The sequence below is a fragment of the Petaurus breviceps genome, unplaced genomic scaffold, assembly GCF_028583685.1.
Source record: "Petaurus breviceps papuanus isolate PSGF00001 unplaced genomic scaffold, PetGlider_PUasm1.0 174, whole genome shotgun sequence".
Lineage (NCBI taxonomy): Eukaryota > Metazoa > Chordata > Mammalia > Diprotodontia > Petauridae > Petaurus > Petaurus breviceps.
The window spans coordinates 63,512,395-63,530,789 of record NW_027185761.1 but is presented as its reverse complement, the minus strand read 5'-3'; the positions used below and the strand labels follow the sequence as shown (position 1 = coordinate 63,530,789).

At 43.0% G+C, this 18,395-nt stretch overlaps 1 protein-coding gene across 1 annotated transcript in view; it reads left to right on the top strand.

The window, feature by feature from the left end:
• SCN10A (sodium voltage-gated channel alpha subunit 10) overlaps positions 1-18,395 on the top strand; it is a 99,851-nt gene that overhangs the window by 56,357 nt on the left and 25,099 nt on the right. Inside the window, exons 13-18 of the mRNA XM_069084572.1 lie at positions 8-97; positions 3,444-3,682; positions 6,115-6,288; positions 12,060-12,410; positions 13,694-14,161; positions 17,755-17,889. Of these exons, the coding sequence (XP_068940673.1) occupies positions 8-97; positions 3,444-3,682; positions 6,115-6,288; positions 12,060-12,410; positions 13,694-14,161; positions 17,755-17,889 (1,457 nt within the window). The remainder of the gene's footprint in view (positions 1-7; positions 98-3,443; positions 3,683-6,114; positions 6,289-12,059; positions 12,411-13,693; positions 14,162-17,754; positions 17,890-18,395) is intronic.

Below are 18,395 nucleotides of genomic sequence, written 5' to 3'. Positions count from 1 at the left end.
TTGGCAGCTCACACCTTGTCTACAGAGTATTTTGATGAACCATTCCGAGTGCAAAGGGCAGTGAGTGTAGTCAGTATCATTACTTCTGTCCTCGAGGGTAAACTGTCTTTCACTTTAATACATTCCTTTTGTTGTTTTTGTTACATTCCTTGCTAAGATCCACTACCAAAGTTAGCCAAGGTTTCCTCGTCATGCCTGTGTGGCCTTGAGTCTCACATCTTTATGGAAGTTAATCACCAGCCACCCCCACCAGCCTGCATTGGTATATTATAAATACTTGACTAAGGCCAGAGTTATGTCGTGTAGGCAATATGTTAGCATGAATCAGGAGGACAGCTGAAGGACCCAGAGCTCAAGAGAAGTGGGGATTCCATTTAATTCAACTCAACAAGTACGTATTAAGCCCTTGCTACATGCAAAGTAGCAAGCCAGTATGGCATAGTGAATAAAGAGCTAGCTTCAAATCTGGGAGGACAGGTTCAAATCCTGTGTCTGATCTGTATCAGCAGTCCTCCAAACCTCTCAGAGACTTACATGACTCTCTTGAGAATCTAAGCTATAGAATAGTTGCCAATCTATGGTGATAGAGGGCATTTTCTTTTTTTTTTTAAAGCAATCAAGGTTAAGTAACTTGCTCAAGGTTACACTGCCAATTATTTCTGGGTGTGGTGCTGAGTATCTGAGCCCGGATTTGATCCAAGTCATCCCGACACTGGAGCCGGTGCTCTTACTCGCTGAGCCACCTGGCCGCCCCTAAGCAATTGGGGTTAAGTAACTTGCTCAAGGTTACACGGCCAGGTGTTTCTGGGTGGGTGCTAAGTGTCTGAGCCCGGGATTCGATCTCCAGGTCATCCTGACACTGGAGCCGGTGCTCCTACTCGCCGTGCTACCTGGCCTCCCCTAGAGGGCATTTTCTTATTGGGAGTTTCTTATATCAAGAAAAGCATGAGTCTAGCCCCCTAAAAAGGGAGCAAGACAAAAGTAGAAAAACAATCTAGAACTACAAAACAGTGAGGGCTCCAGAACAAGAAGCAGAGCTAGGACTAGGGCAGGGTGATGAGACCTTTACCCTTGGGCACCAGTTTAGAGGACTCTGACCATACCTACAATCCTTCAGCAGCAGAGAAACAACAGAACTTAGTGCCTTGTCACCAGAAATAATTGGGTTCCCTCTCATGTCACTTCTAACTTCAATTTAACGCAGGACAGAATTTGTGCCTTTGGGCATAATGTGTGTTCAATGTATAGCTTTTATATCCTAGGTATAAGAATTCCTAGTGGATGTTCTGACATGAAGTGCACTCAGCCCTAAAGTGCGGGCAAAGAGAAACATGTAAGGGTGGCTGGAAGGTCTGAAGGTATCTTTCAAGCAGGGGTCAAGAGATGAGCCTCTTGGACAACTGGCCCCAACAGATGGGAAAACTGAGACTAGAGGATTGTAGATAAGACCATAACCAATGAGAGGAATATAACCCAAATGCTAGAAATCTATAAAACATAGTCAGAAAGTCCCCACAGAATTAGTTAGCTAAAGCTTGCTCTCCAGTGATGTTGTTTTAGAGAACCCAGGGTCACCCTGGTGCCAACATGAGGCATCAGAAAGTTCAGGAGCTCAAATCCTGTCTCAGACACATGTCAGCTGTGTGAGAACATGGGCATGTCCCTGATCCTTCTCAGATCTTCAGTTTCCACACCTGTCAAATTGGGGTGATAATAGCATCTACCTCAAAGGGTGTCCATGAGGCTCACCTGAGTGTAAAGTGCTTCATGGTCTTTTGCACCATAAATATGTCAGCTGTTATTACATTACTTGGGTTTATCTCAGGGAACTGTTTTGGGGTGACTGAATCAGTTGGTTGAAAACAGTCAGGAGCTGGGAACATGAAATATACCTGTCCCAAAATGGCAATAGAAAGGATGTCCTCCCGAAGACAGAAACAGGAGCCATAAATCCCCAAGGAAGGAAACTGAGAGCCCATGAGATATGACAATGGATATAGTTCCCTGTGGGACCTTGACTCTGCGGTCAACCCTTCCATCATGTTTATGACAGGAGTAGCAACTCACAGGCTGTGGATGATGGACATTTCTGTCCAGGGTAAAAGTCCTAAAAGAAATCATGCCTAGCTGCTTCCTGGTGTTTTAAAGAAGTTCCTCAGGAGGTAAAGGAATAGATTTTTTAAGTAGAAATTTGGGAAAACTTTGGGCATGGAGGATGATTTTCCTATCGCTCCTTTTTTAGGCATAGGAGGCAAAAGGATAAGGGAAGACATTTATCATGCTTGCTAGAGAGTAGCGAAACCCACTAAAGACCCCTTATCAGAATCGGGATTTTAAAGGCATAACATTTTCACATATATGTATGCATATATGTGAGTATATATACACATACATACAGGTATGTATATACTTATATGTACATAACATATAATTACAGAGGAAACCAATTACATTAAAATACAGTTATTAAAATATTTTAAAGACAAATTCATAGACCCCCAGTTTAAGAATTTGTAATTTAGACCTTATCAAGAAGTGTAATAACAAGGCAATGGATTTGAAGTTAGGAAAACTTGGGTTCAAATCCTGTTCCTTGAACTTACTAACTGGGCAAGTCACTTAACTTATGTGTGCCTCAGTTTCCTCACCTGTAAAATAAACAATAAACATTTAGGATTAGGGTTAGGTTTTTTGAAAGTGTCTCCTCCATAGAAATAATTATGAACTCAGACATTTGAACACTAAATCCCAATTTCCTTTTCCTTCTTTCTACCTTCACAAATGAACAAAATCCAGTCAGAGAACTTTGAGTGGTATAGAGACAAAGAGTCCCAAAGACCAAGTCTACAAACTCATGCTTGGCCATGTGCTGACTTAAATCTAACTTCTGTAAGGCAGGAGGAAATTCAGGACAAGTTTAGTAAGATCAGTCAATGAATTTTGGAGATCTCATCAAAAAGAGATTCCTGAGCATGGAATGGGGAGGTGGAGGAACAGAGCTGTTCCAGACAAGATCAATGGAGCTGCCTGAAAGGATGGAAGTAGTTCTCTAGGGCGAAGTTGAAAGAGTTGGGATACAACTTGTATCCTGGATACAAGAAGACTGATGGGCAACTTGATCAAGTCTTTAAAGTATTTTTACAACTCGGTCCCAACCCCCTAATGTTATATCTCCAGAGACAGCTGGGAATCTTGATTAAAAAAGAAAGAGAGAATTCAGTTAAACATAGGGAGGGACTTTCAAAACTTTGACATGATTTCACCCTGGGCCAGGGGATGGAGGGATGTTTGGAATTTCTATCCCTGGGGCTCTTAAAAATTGGAAGCCCTCACCAGGTCCTTCCTAGCTCAGATTCTGAGTTACTTTGGGTTCTGTGCTTGGTTAAAGTTCTTTCTTTTGATATGTAATCAAGCACTCATGGGTTGATTCTTATTTTATTTAGAACTTGAAGAATCTGAGCAGAGGTGCCCCCCTTGCTGGATCCGCTTTGCTCAGAAGTATCTGATTTGGGAATGCTGTGAGCCCTGGGTGAAGTTCAAGGATTTGATATCAAATATCGTGATGGACCCTTTCACGGAGCTTGCTGTCACCCTCTGCATTGTGACCAACACCCTGTTCATGTCCATGGAGCACTATAATATGACTTCATCTTTTTCTTCGATGCTACAAATGGGCAACATAGTAAATCATATTTTCTATTAACCAATTATTGGGAAGTGAGGCAACCCCAAACTCCAATTGACGGAAAGAATGGAAATAATCTCCACTGAGGAAAGGTTACCCTGGGGGCAGGTGGCTGGAGGAGACCCTTAGGTTACTAGTAGGCAGGTTCAGGTGGCTAAAAGAAGAACGGAGGACAGGGTGGGATATAGGGTTGGCTTTGGGAAAGAAGACAAAGGGACTATCAAAATTTAGGTTGTGCCAGGAGGTCAGTGACAATGTCATACAACTGAAAAGATTACTTGGATAGTTGAAAGGGGACCTCAAGTGAGTCATCTTACCTCTGCTGGCCTGCCTTGTCTCTCAATATGAGTATATTAATATGCTATTGGTCTTATGGCAAAAGACTAAGCTAGATGTCTTTTAAAGTCTCTTCTGGCTCCAAGATTTGTTATTTTAGGACTAGAAAAAAGCTGGGTGGGTGTGCTGGATCTTATGGGGCTTCGCTAAGGAGTCAAGCCTGGCATGGATCTGTTAGATTCATAGCAACATAAAGAAAAAAAAAATGCCTTTGCCTGCCTTGTGCTGTTTACTTTGGGTGATCTGTGATTTCAGTAATGTGGTCACCCCTCCCCTCAGGCAAATTGCAACCTCTCAGTGCTGCCCATGCCTTTTGGGGCTTTTGTCCATAATATTTGACTCAAGGGTATCACCAGGCCACTTCAGCCATGACCTGTTGTCTCTTGTTCTCACTTTGCTTTCCTGTCACACACTCCACTTCTTACACTCCGAACATAATTAGTAACACTTTCACACCCCCTGCATCTCTGCATTGACCTGTGAGTTCTTACTGGTCTTAATTTTTCTGTGATCACTGCCTTCCATGGCCTAGAGCTTGACAATAAATGGGCTGAGGTCATGAAACCACTGGGCAATTTTCCAAACACGATAATGTACATAATGTACTTTGCAGAACAAAGGACTTTACAGATGCTGTTGTTATTGGTCGTGCTGATGGTGTTATTGTCCAGCCCTATCTTCTTAGCCAAGGTATGCAGAATGGTGTGCAAATTCAATAAAGGGCCCATCACGCTGGAAGTCATAAGCAGGGCAAGAGGAATTTTTCATCTTCTGTGTTTTATCAGGGTAGATGGGAAGATCAGTCTCATTACTTGAATTTCATTAAGGAGGTTTAGTAGTGGGCTCAAGATCAATGCAACACATGATGCCTTCTTTAAATGGGAGTGTGTGGGGACCCTTCCTTATCCCCAAAGAGCAAATTTTTCTTTCATTTGTACTTTTCTTATTTATGTCTATATTATGTATGTAGGCATGTATATACACATACACACATCAATATACATTCATATATGCATAATAACAAGTAGCATTTATATAATGCTAGTTTATAGTCTGAAATGCACTTACATATAACTCTTTTGATCCACACAACCCCCTGGGGAAGTGTCATTATTATCCCCATTTTATTTATTTATTTTAAATGTAAATACACAATAAGAAAAGAAAAAGAAACATATTATAAACTTAAATATAAAATAAGAAAAGAAAAACAAGTATGGCTGTGTGCACAGCAGAATTTGAGAGAATTAAGAATATGCAGTAATAAATTTCCATTTCAAGAAAGCCTATGTAATAAACACTTCACATTGTGTTCTGAGCTGCCCATCTTTCCTTTGCTTCCTTGTAAGTTTGCCTTTGTTCTCTGCTGTGCACTTTTTACTTTGTTCTTTCTCCCCTTCTTTCTCCCCCCTCCCCCAAGAAGGTGACAATGAAGCACAAATACACACATACACATATACACACATATGTAGATATACATACATTTACATACACACATATACTTGGATATTCTTAATTATACTCACATATAGTACCCCTGTTTCACAGATGAGAAAACTGAAGCAGACTGAGGTTAAGTGACTTGCCCAGGGCTACCCAGCTAGTGTCTCAGGCAGGATTTGAATTCATGACTTCCTGAACCTAAGTCCTGCACTCTATTTACCATATCATTGAGCTGACTTAGACATACATATACACACATATGTACATAGATATATGTGTGTAGCTATAGTACAATATATGTGCACAAATCATACATGTTCATGCATAAGCATGCATTTATGTGTGTCTGTCTATGTGTGTGAATATACACATATAAGTATGTGTGTGTATGTATCAGTGGCCCAGAAAGGGAAAATGATTTACCCAAAGTCAAACATTCCTTCAGTGGCAGAAGTGGGTGCAGACCACAGCCCATCCCGTCATCTCACCACAGCCCTCATTCTCACTGCCAACACCTGGTAGCCATAGCATATGCAAGAGGGAGCTTAAGCAGGAAGGTGTTCAGGGGAAGAGACCTTCAGCTTTCTGCTGTGTCCTGAGGGGAGCATGGCTTAAATCCAGCTCTGCTGAAACCTCTTCTCCATCCCTAGTTCTTCACAGTGATTTTCACTGCTGAGATGGTACTCAAGATCATCGCCTTCCACCCCTACTATTACTTCCAAAGGAGTTGGAATATCTTTGACAGCATCATTGTCACCTTGAGCCTGGTGGAGCTGGGTCTGCCCCAAAAAGCAAGCTTGTCCGTGCTTCGCTCCTTCAGGCTGGTAAGCCCTTCTCTTGGGGAGTTGGGGAGATGTACCTTTATTTGATTTAAGTTGAGGCAGCTCATCTCCGTTCAGCAAGTCTGTGTCATGTGTGTACAGTGCCCCAGACTCTGGGTATACAATGAAGAAAAACTGACAAAATTGCCCCTGACCTCACAGAACTTCCAGTCTACAAGGGGAGGGTGTGACTATAATAACAGTAATCACTGACATTTACATAGAACTTACTATGTGCCAAGCACTGGGCTAAGGACTGTACAAATATTTTCTCATTTGATCCTCACAACAACCCTGGGAGCTAGGGGCTATTAATATTCCCATTTTACAGTTGAGGAAATTGAGACAGACGTAGGTCCAGGGCCATACAGTTAGTAAGGGTCTGAGGTGGGCTTTGAACTCAGGTCTTCCTGACTACAAACCCAATGCTCTACTCACCGCACCATCTAGCTGACAACAAACCTCATAGAACTAAGGAAGCAACCAGAGGAAGTCTTCACCTGCTGTGCAGCTGGAGAAGGGGGAAACCTAGGGGATATAATAAACACATCAACAAGGTAAATGTAAAGTAGTCGAGGGTAAGGCACTAGTGTCTGAAGGGTGAGGGAAATCATAAAGAGCTTCCTGTAGGAGGTGGCAGCTGAATCGGGCTTTGAAGGAAGCCAGGGCTCATTTATAAGTTGTAGAGAAGAGAAAGGGGAGTATTCCACACCTGGAGGGTCTGGATTGGATTGAACAGGACCCAGAGACAAGAGATGGGATGTGATGGAGAGTAAAGAGATGGCCATTTTGGTTGGAATGTAGAGTGTGTCAAGGACAGTTTATGATTTTAAATAACATTTATCAGAAATATCATTTCTCAATAATATTGTGCTCTCCAAAAAGGGAGGCTGGAGTCAGGTTGGGAAGGGCTTTAGAAGGCAAACAGAGGATTCTATGGGAGAAAGAACCCTGGAGTCTGGAGCCCTGGAGTCCAGTGTCAGCTGTGCTATTAGCTCTGGAAAGATAGAGCCCTGGGAGAGGCTCAGTTTCCTAATCTTTAAAATGAGAGCATCGATCTAAATTAGGGGTTCTTAATGCAGGATCTGTGAATTTAGTTTTGTCTTAAGATGTTGAGAACAATTCTAAAATAAGCAGTTTTTGTAATCATCTGTATTTTATTTTAAACATTTAAAACAATTGTTCTGAGAAGGGGTCTCAAGGCTTCATCAGCCTCCCGAAAGGGACCTACATGATGTAAAAGAGATGAAGAAAGCATCAGTCTTGTTCTGCTTGGTCTCAGGAAGCAGTAGCAGGAGCTGCAGAGAGGGAGATCTATGTTGAGTTCAAGAATAATTTCCTCTCTTTTAGGAGAATTGTTTCAAAGTAGGTTGGGTTGCCTGGGTCAGGGTGAGGGGTTGTAGGGGCACCCTCTCTCAGAAGTCTTCCAGCGAGGCTGAATGATCCCTCATGAGGTAGCTTATCCTGTGCATGAGTATATGTATGGGGTGAATTAAATGGCCACTAGAGCCCTGCCCAACTCTCAGATTCTGTGATTCTATGACTGGTTGAGAATGAGAATCAGACATAGGTAAGCTTCCAGAGTTGCGGGAGGAAACAACTATTACACAGGTTAACATCACTTGATGGATGGCTTTCTATATGTATCTCTGTGTCAGAAAGCCAGTGGAAGCACCAATTAGTGTTTCTATATCCTTGTCTTAGCTGAACGGCTCTTATGTGCCAAAGTCTGGTCTGCTACCTTCACCCTTGGTAAGGAGTCAGTTTACTAGGCAGGGCAAGTCTGTGATGATGAGGCCACTCGGTTGGAGCCCAGGCTAGGTCGGTCATTGTTCCGAGATCCTGTCAGTGACATTCTGGGGGATTTGGGAAGGTGGTGCTGCTTGCTTTCCACCAAGGAAACGCTCTTTCCTTTTACCTGGAAGGATTTGGGGCAAACCCCTCCCTGACTCCGGGACCATTCAAGCCATGCCTGAAATGCTCTGAGCCTCCTCCTCCCAACACTGCCCTCCAAGACAGCAGCCCCATCCCGATCTAAGCCTACTATCCTCCTGCCATTGACTTTTAAGGGAAGTAGACACTGGACTTCTCAGGCACTTTTTTTTTAAAGACAGGAAGATTTATTATACAATCTCACCAGAAGGGGACGTCATCACAACAAGAAGCAGTCTGGTAGAAGAGGTCAAAATACAGGAGGCAAAAAACTGGTTTATATACCCAAATTCCCCCAATCACCCCTCCCTGGGGACCTTCTTTTTCGGATTCCACTTTGTACTTTCATCTCCAATCAGGCTATAGCAGTTTTTATTGTTGGAAACTTAGGAAGAGTGACTTTTGCTTGGGCTTTGGTTCTGAGAACAATAGCATCACTGATAAATGATATTAAAAATAACAAACTAACAAATATTACTAGTACAATTATTTTTGCAAAGTATTTTGCAAACCATGTTGTTGTTCAGTCTTGTCCAATTCTTTGTGACCCTATTTGGAATTTTCTTGGCAGAGATATTGGAGTGGCTTGTCATTTCCTTCTCCAGCTCTTTTTTACAGATGAGAAAACTGAGGCAAATAGGGTTAAATGATTTGCCCAGGGTCACACAGCTAGTAAGTATCTGAAGCCAGATTTGAACTCATGAAAGGGAGTCTTCCTGGTACAAAATGCAGCACTCTAACTCTAACCACTGTGCCATCTAGCTTCCCTTGTAAACTACAAATGTTAATTATTCATAACAACAGCTCATATTTATGCAGCTGATTGAAGCTTTCAAAGCACCAACCTTAGAACAACCTTCTGAAGTAGAATGAGGACTAGACTGGGTGTCAGAAAACTTGGGTTCAAACCCCAATTCTTCCCCTTCCAATCTGCAAGGCCCTGGACAGTGCCTTCAACCTGACCGGGTCCTGTGTCCTTGTCTGTCAAGTGAGGGGGTTGAACTGAGTGGCCTCAAAATCTGCTGACAACAGAACTGACAACTCTCCAGCTAGGATCCTATCATCCTTTCTCTGTAGGTGAGTAAACTGAGTCCAGGAGAGATTGAGCTACCTCCTTGTGGTCACACAGCCAGTGAGTGTGGGGGATCCCCAACTTGGACAGTATTTCAAGTATTTGGTGCTGTCCGGGTGCTGATATCAGAAAATGTCAGGAGAAATTATGATGCTGAGGCCTTCCAACAGAAGTCACTGGTCAATAAGTGAAGTAGTAGGTTTGCTGAAGGGCTTCCAAGCCCATGGTAGAGAGGATGGTCTCAGAGCAAGGAGACCCCAGGGAGGGTCATGAATCTGAAGTCTGTCTGTGACAGGTGGTCCCTGCAGCAGTTCTGGGCTCTTGGACCTGTCCAGAAACAGAGACTGGGACAGTGGAAAGAACTCTAGACTAGCAGACAAGAGACCTGGGTTTGAATCTTGCCTCTACCACATATTAGCTGTGTGATCTTGGATAAGTCACTTAATTCCTCAGAGTCTCCATTTCCTTAATTGTAAAATAAGGATATAATACCACTGATACCTACCTCCCAGGGTTGTTGTGAGGCTAAAATGTTTCCAAATCTTAAAGTACTATGAATGAATAAATGAATGAATGAATAAGTGAGTGAGTGAATAAGTGAATGAATGAAAAAGAATTTATTGAACACTTGGGCCAAGCATTGTGCTAAGTACTGGATCTACACATAATACAAGTAAACACAACCTTCCCTGTCCTCAATGTGTTTACATTCTAATAAGGTAAGACAACATTTAAAGGTGAGTTAGAAGGGGATGGAGATGGTGCTTGTAGTAACATAGCTTGGAAATGGCCAGAAAATGATGTGAGGGCCTGGTTTCAAGCGAGATAAGATGGAATACCAGAGTGATGTAGCTAGTCCAGATAGATGACCAGAGTACAGGTGGCAAGGTCTGGGGAGCAGCCAGAAGTGTATATAAGTGGTATCTTCATCATCATCATTGTTGATGTTCTCAGACCTCACCCCATTGCCCTAAGGGAGCACTGGGGAACTCCAGGCACAAGAAAATCAATATGGATGGATAGTCCCCTTCCCTGACCTCACACATCACTAGCACTGTGTGTTTAATTTTCTTAGAATTATCCACTTAAAACTTCAAGGCTTCACAAAGATAATCATTATCAAATCCCCTTATTCTACAGATGTAGAAACTGAGGCTTAGTGGAGGAAAGTGACTGGCTGATTCTTGGCCACACAGGTGGAAAGTGGCAGAACTGGGGTCCCCTCTACGACTGTGGTGCAGTGCTCTTCTCTCTTCCCTTGCTTCCCCAAGGGAAGGTGTTTCTGGGTCTTTTTGTCTCTGTGCACCACAGAATAGTGCTCAGAACCCAGAGTATCATCTACTCTTGGTAGATGGATGCTAATGAAAATGAGAGAGTTAGGCTAAATAGCATCTAAGGTGCCCTACAATATCAAATCAATGATCCATAGCTATCTAGAGATCTAGGCTTTAAAGTATGAGTAGTTTCTGTTAGTCTGAGGGGTGAGTTTGCTTTGATGCATCCGCAGACTCTGGTCAGTCCCCTTCCCTCTCTCCAACTTTGTACCATTCACAAGAGATGGTGGGGAGGCAGAGAAGGGGGAGGGTTTATGATCATGGAACAGCAGAGTGTAGCCAGATGACCCACAGAGTGGCTGACACCCTTGACTCTGTCCTTGTGGGCTCCTAAGCCAGAGCCACAGACTGGAAACTTGGAAGTCATGGGAATTTGATCCAATTTATGCCCAGCTAAGCCTAGGAGACATTTTTGAAAAAAAATGACCGAATTCAGGTCAACAGACATTGATTAAAGGATTCCTCTGTGCAAGACATTATGCTGGTTGCTGGGGATATAAAGGCAAAGCCAAAATTGTCTCTACCCACCAGGAGCACGCAACATGTACACAGATGAGTGGACATGATGTACACACAAAGTTGTATAAAGGAATTTTAAGAGGAAGAGCAAGACCTGATGCTGGGAAGAATTAGGAAAGGCCTCCAGTAAATTCAGGGCCTGAGCTATGCCTTGCAAGAACTTGGGACGCTAAGAGGCAGAAGAGTAGAGGGTCTGCATTTGAAGGATGACTTGTGCAGGGTACACAGGTAGTATGCCAGAGGCTGGGATTTGGCTGCCAACAGATTGATGGGAAGGGAGAGTGTGTGAAGGGGAGTGATATAGAATAAGATTGGAAAGGCAGGAACCCAAAGGTTATTCATCCTAAAAAACACTTTTCAGCTGCCAAATAGTCTTCTCCAAGATGCTTCCCCTCACCCCTTTTAATCCCAGTGCCTTTCTTCTTTTAAATGTTTCCTATTTATCCTGTTATGTTTTGCCTTGTATATTTTTGCTTTCATGTTGTCTCCTCTATTAGATTGTAAGCTCCTTGAGGTCAGGGGCTCTCTTTTGTCTCTTTTTGTATCCCCAGTGCTTAGTACAGTGCCTGACTCATAGTAGGCTCTTAATAAATGCTTATTGATGGATTTATGATCCATCAATTGATTAGTAACAAAGCTGACACTAATAGGCCACTCTAAAATTTTCAAAGGATTTTGCATGCATTTTCTCACTTGATTAGACATTATTATCTTCATTTGGCAAGTGAGGAAACTGATAGACTCATAGGGGTGTATGACTGCTAAGCATGTGGCCATGTAAGGATTTGGTCTCAGGTCTTGCTCAGCCCACTATCTCTCAAGGGCAATGCTTCCTGAAAGATTTGGGGGCATTATGATGACACCTATGAGTAACACCTCCCTCTCTGCCTCCCCCCCATGTTTCTGCTTTTCCCCAGCTGAGGGTCTTCAAGCTGGCCAAGTCCTGGCCAACCTTGAACAATCTTATCAAGATCATTGGAAACTCTGTGGGCGCCTTGGGCAACCTCACCCTGATCCTGGCCATCATTGTCTTCATCTTCGCCGTGGTTGGGAAGCAGCTGTTCGGCGACAGTTATGATAGCCTCCGTGATCCCGACACGGAGCAGCTGCCTCGTTGGCATATGCATGACTTCTTCCATTCTTTTCTCATTGTGTTCCGAATCCTCTGCGGGGAATGGATTGAGACTATGTGGGATTGTATGAGAGTGTCTGGGCCATACATGTGCCTCATCGTGTTCTTAATGGTGATGGTGCTGGGGAACCTGGTGGTAAGTGGCCAGACCTCATTTAAGGAGGTATGAAGAAACCACCGCCCACGGGCGTTCGATAGCGTGCCCAGGGAGCTTGGGCTACATTTAAACCCATGTCCTCTGATTCCAAAGCTGACCCTCCTTCCACTGCCCTTGTAGTTCTTCTGTCTCCATCCTCTGAAGCCTCTTGGTGGCCTGAGACACCTCCGGCTGCTTTCCCGACACTCTCTCCCACCTTAGCTTTGGAGAGACTGGCCTTCAATGGTTCTCCTACCTCTTCGATGGTACCTTCTTTGCTGTTTCTTGCTTAATATACCCCTTAAATGTGGATCCTTCTTCTCCACAAGTGAAACCAATTTTACTACAAGTCTAAAAATGTGGCATCCAACACTAAGAATCATACTCTTGATGTGATAATAATTATAATAATTAATAGAATTTCCCACTTTTATATTTTGCCAGGTGCTTTACAAATATTATTGAATATGATCCTCACAATGACCCTGTGATGTAGGTGCTATTACTATCCCCATTTTACAGATGAGGAAACTGAGGCAGACAGGGTTAAATGACCTTCCTCAGGTCACACAGCTAGGCAGTGTCTGAGGACTTCAGGGAATAGTGCTCTGCTCACTACACCACACTGCCTTCCTTGCCTCCCTTGCTCTCAATTCAAACTTCCAATTACGAGGGCTCTGTTGCCCAGCAGAATCATGAAAACAATCAAATTTTTGCACCAATTTTGCTGTACAATATGGTAACAAGTTTTTCTTAGCACCATGATGTCCCCTGTGATTCAGGCCAGGCAGAGGACAGGAAAATTGTCCTCTCAGTCTGCTCCCTCAACTTATGTCAGTAGAACCTTGAATGATCAGGTTTTGGTGGCAGCTAGATGGCACAGTGGACAGAACCACGGTCCTGAAATCAGGAAGTCCTAAATTCAAATCTAGCCTCAGAGATTTATTAGCTATGTAACCTTGGGCAAGTCACTTACCCTCTGTCTGACTTAGCTTACTCAGTTGTACAATGGGAATAATAATAGTACCTACCTCCCTGTATTGTTATGAGGATCAGATGAGATAATATTTGTAAACCACAAGACAGGGCCTGTCACATAGTAAACACTATAGAAATGTTAACTATTTTTTTAAGTCCTTTCCCATTTGGCCTCAATTTTTACTTGTAGCTGCTCTCACCAGGATACTGTAGAGCTAAGGAACACATTGTACAATCTACAGTTCCATGACTGCCTTGGACGATGGTGGTCCAGCTGACTCTCTTTTCTCTCCCCTCATCTCCAGGTCCTCAACCTGTTCATTGCATTGCTGCTGAATTCCTTCAGTGCCGACAACCTAGCCTCAGAAGATGATGGAGAACTGAATAACTTGCAGGTCGCCCTGGCCAGGATTCAGAAGTTTCTGCATCTCGTCATGCAGGCCATTCGAGACCTTTGGAGCAGAAAGCTCAGGACTTCAAAGGTCAAAGAGGAAAAGCAGAAGGAGCTGGTGAAAATGGCCCTCTCAGAATCTGGGGCCCCAAATCATGTGACTGCCCAGGTGCTCACCAGTGTTGGAAGTATCAAAGATAACCTGGCTCCCAATGGGCTGACGTTGGAGTTGAACATGTGCCCCATCAATGACCCTGGAAACTTAATGATCAACAGCAACATGGAGATCTCAGTCCCGATGGCAGAGGCAGAATCTGATATTGAAGATGAGGAGGAAGATGAGGAGGAGGAGTCGAATGTGGCATTAGAAGTGGCTCCACAGGTGAAGTCCTTTCATTTGAGGCATCTGTAAAGTGATGAAAGGGATATCTCTATGTCTTTCTGAACCAAAAAAAACTCATGGAATTCATGGGTGTGTGTGTGTGATATGTACATACATGTATGTTTATAATATTAAATATGTATGTATGTAGAATACTTTACCACTCCCTGGGTGTAGTTAGAGGATACAGTAGTTACAGTGCTGGAGTCAGCAAGACCTGAATTCAAATATGGCCTCAAAAACTGACTAGTCATGTGACCCTGGGCAAATCACTAACCTCTGTCTTCCTTTATTTCCTCATCTGTTAAATGGAGATAATAATAATAACCTATCTTTTAGGATTGTGAGGCAGATGAGATAATTTATAAAGTGCTTGACAAACCCTAAACCTACCACACAAATGTAAGTTCTTATTAGCCCATAACTACTACTATTAACACTATTGTGTTATCTCCAACACCTAGCATGGTGACTGGAATATATAATAAGAGAACATTCTAAAGTCTAGGACTCGTGATTTCACCTGCAGGCAGTCAAAGATGTGAATCTGAAGGTTGGAAAGGGAAGACAGACAGATACAGGATGCACCTATGTCAACCATGTCTCTAAGCTGAAGCTTAGAGAAATAATGAGTTTGCCAAAGTAAAGAGTAAAGGGGAAGGGGAAGGGCAGACATTTGGGGATAATAATAATAATAGCAAGAATTTTGTCATCACAACAACCATGGCAAGTGGTTGGTGCTCTCATTATTCCTATTTACAAACAAAAAAAATAGGTTATAAATGACTTGCTCCAAATCAGCGCTAGTAAGTGTCTGCAGCAGGACTTGAACTCAGGACTTTTTGAATCCAGCACTCTTCCACTGCCTCACCTAGGTGTCTACATTTAGAGATCATTTACCATAAGGAATTGGGAAAGGATGATCTGGAATAAGGGAAAGAAAGAGCAAGGGGAAGAGGTCAAAGGAAGGTGTTGGGTCTCTGAAGCCAAAGGAAGAGAGAGTCTCCAACAGGAAAGGAGTGGTGATGGGGGTATATGCCACAGAGGGCTCAAGGATTAGAGAATCCCAGAATTGCAAAATTGGCAGGGACCTCTTGTGCTATCTTATCCTACCCATATGGGAAAGGATCTCTACTCTAGCTTTCAAGAAGGGAGAAGCCATCCCTTGACCCATTCTCTCTGCTTTGGGACAGTATGCATTGTTAGCTAATTTTCCTTTTTCTAACAGCAAGTTTAAATCTGACTCTTTGCAGTTTCCATCCACGGTCCCCTGTGCTGCAAAGCTGGGTCAGTGGTGTTCTAGGAACTCTCCAGTTTATTAATGGCATTCTTAAACTGTGGTGAAAAAAAACCTGGACACGCTGCTCCTGATGAGGAGGTCTGATTAGGGCAGAGAGCAGTGGAACCATCACCTCCATTTTCCTGGAGTCGGTGTCTCTTCCTAGTGCAGTCCCAAGGTCTCATTAGACTTGGGGGTTGTTTCATCACACAGCTGACTCATCTGAGCTTGCAATCCCCTAAACCCCCAGGTGCTGTGCAGAATGACTACTGTCCATCCATGCCTCCCCCATCCTATATTTATGGAATTGGTCTGTGGTGCTCAAGGGGAAGCCTTTCCTTTTGTCTCCATTCCATTTCTTCTGATGAGACTCAGCCCAGTGCACTAGCCTGGAAAGATCCTTTTGGATCCTGACTTTTGTTATCCACTCTTTCAACTCTCCTCCTGGTGCTTGTGTCATCTGCACATCTGATTAAAATATCATCAATGTCTTTATCTAAATTGTTGATAAAAATCGTGAGACAGCACAGATCCCTGAGGTACTGTACTGGAGACTTCCTGCCACATAATGGACCACTGAACCACATTCAGAAACTCTTACTATTCTGTTGTTGAATTCATATCTCTCCATCATCTCCTCAAGAACAGTATGAGAGAGGGAACTAGGAAGTGCAGAGGAGATAATACTGGATCTGGAGTCAAGAAGACCCAAGTTCAAATCCTGCCTCAGATATTTACTAGCTGGGCAGATTACTTAGTTTCTGTCTGCCTCAGTTTTCTCATCTATAAAAGGGGGATAATAATAGTACCTGCCTCCCAGGGTTTTTGTGATGAACAAATGAGATATTTGTAAAGTGTCTTCCTGACCTTAAAGCACTATATAAATGCTATGATCATTATCTTTGTTACCTATCATCATCATTATTATTACTTTATTAAGAAAGCCTTGTGAAGATCTGGGTAAATGATAACCCCAGCATTATTTTTATTGACTTGTCTAGTAATCCATCAAAAAAAGAAAATTTGGTTAGTTGGACATGATTCCTTCTTGATGACACTAGGGTGGTTCTTTGGAACAACCTCCTCCTTCTCTTCCTAGGCATTGAAAAAGCATCTCTTTAAATACTCTTTCTGGGATTTTCCCATGAATTGAAGCCCTCATCGCCCTATAGCTTGCAGACTCTGTTCTCTCCCCCCCTTTTTTTTGAAAATCAATACATCTGCCCTTCTCCAGTCTTGTACTGCCTCTCCTGTTTCCTGTGAGCTCTAAAGGAGTATTATAATGGTTCAGCCATCACTCCTGCCAGGTCTTCCTACACAGGAGAACAAGGTTCATCTAAACCAGGAGAACAGCAGCAAAGTGTGGTCTTGCCATCTCTTTCCTTATAATAATTATCAGCTCATAGTTCATCTTTGTGTTCTGTCATTTCCAATATAAAGGTCATTCTCCCTAGAATAAAAAATAGAAACAAGTGAGGACATCTCTTCCTTCCCTCAAGTGTCAGTTACCATGGTCTCGTCCAAACCAAGCAAAGGTCCTAGCTCTTCTCTAATCTTTTTTCTCCCAGTATAACTAAAAAGCCATTGGATTTGGGTGACTAAGAAGTCTTCGGTAATGCAGAATGGGGCAGCAAGTGTCAGATTCTAAGGCACTTAGAAAAGAGGGGCTGGTGAAGAAGTGGAAACATCTTTTTCAAGAATCACTGAATAATTGGTGACACCCTTGATAAAGAGGGCTAGATATATTTAGCATTACTGGCCAGCCTTGATCAGCAGCCCTCTGCCAGTCTGGTGAGTGGTAACTGACTACCTCCCAATGAGTCTGTCAGAAAAAGAGACAAGAGGAATGTGACAGTAGCAAAGTTGGTATAAAAGGATCAGGGAAAGACTTTTTTGGGTTTCAGTTGACCTGAGCATGTTGCTGCACGATGGGAAGAAATCAGTGGAGAAGGGGAAACTGAATGTGGTTGGGAAAAAAGGGATCATGGATTAGGGTTAGAATAAGGTCTTTTTGGTGGGTAAAGGAGAATTCTGCTATCCTCCTCCTTCAGCTACCTGCCAATTTCATAGCCCATTTTTGATGTAGGTAGAAACAGAATTGTGGGCACTGATAGAGAGTTGAGCTTTGTCTTCCTCATGAAAGAAGTCAAAGAGAAAAGTGTTAATGATAATCTGAGAAGCTTTGAAGGATGTGGTTTGTTGAGAGCTCTCCCTTTCATTTAAATTGTTATCAGGTAAGAACTTTCTCTGGTGGTTTGAACCCCATCATGGCTGACTCTGAAGGTGAATGATCATTGGACTTCTCTCCCATTAGGGAGTCCCCTTGAAAGGAAATGGAAGACTACAGGACAACCACCATCACCTCACATCTGAGACTTCTTCTGAAGATTTAGCCTTGTACCTGGATAAGCAATGGAAGGATACCCAATTGGGTGGCAGCCCCACAGAGGTAACATGGGATGCCTCAGCACTGGGGCTAAAAGCTACCCAGTTTGGCTGCTCGGCACCAGCGCTATTTAACACTCTGCTTTCCTTCACTGAGTAGGGGCACCAGGCAAAATGAGCCCTTCCCTGGAGTCAGGGATGCATGATAATTCTGTGGGTACAAGATAGCCCTGTTTTTACAAGAGGATTTCTTCAGAGGTCAGCTTGTTCTTGTGATGGAGAAAGACAGTTTATTTTACTGGGGACCCACTTATGAGTAATTGCAGGGAAATGTAGTTTGTCTTACTGGGACCCACTCATGAGTTATTGCTAGGCATAGTGTCCTTGGGCTGGGGAGAAAACTGTCAGGGATAGCGTTTTGAGACTAGGGAAAAATGTGATTTTTAAAACTGGTGTCCAAACATAAGCACCCAAGTACCCCATCATTAACAGGAATAAAGATATATGCCTATATGAAACAAAAAAAATATTAAAGATACATACAAAGTCAATACAAGGTAACCTTATTGT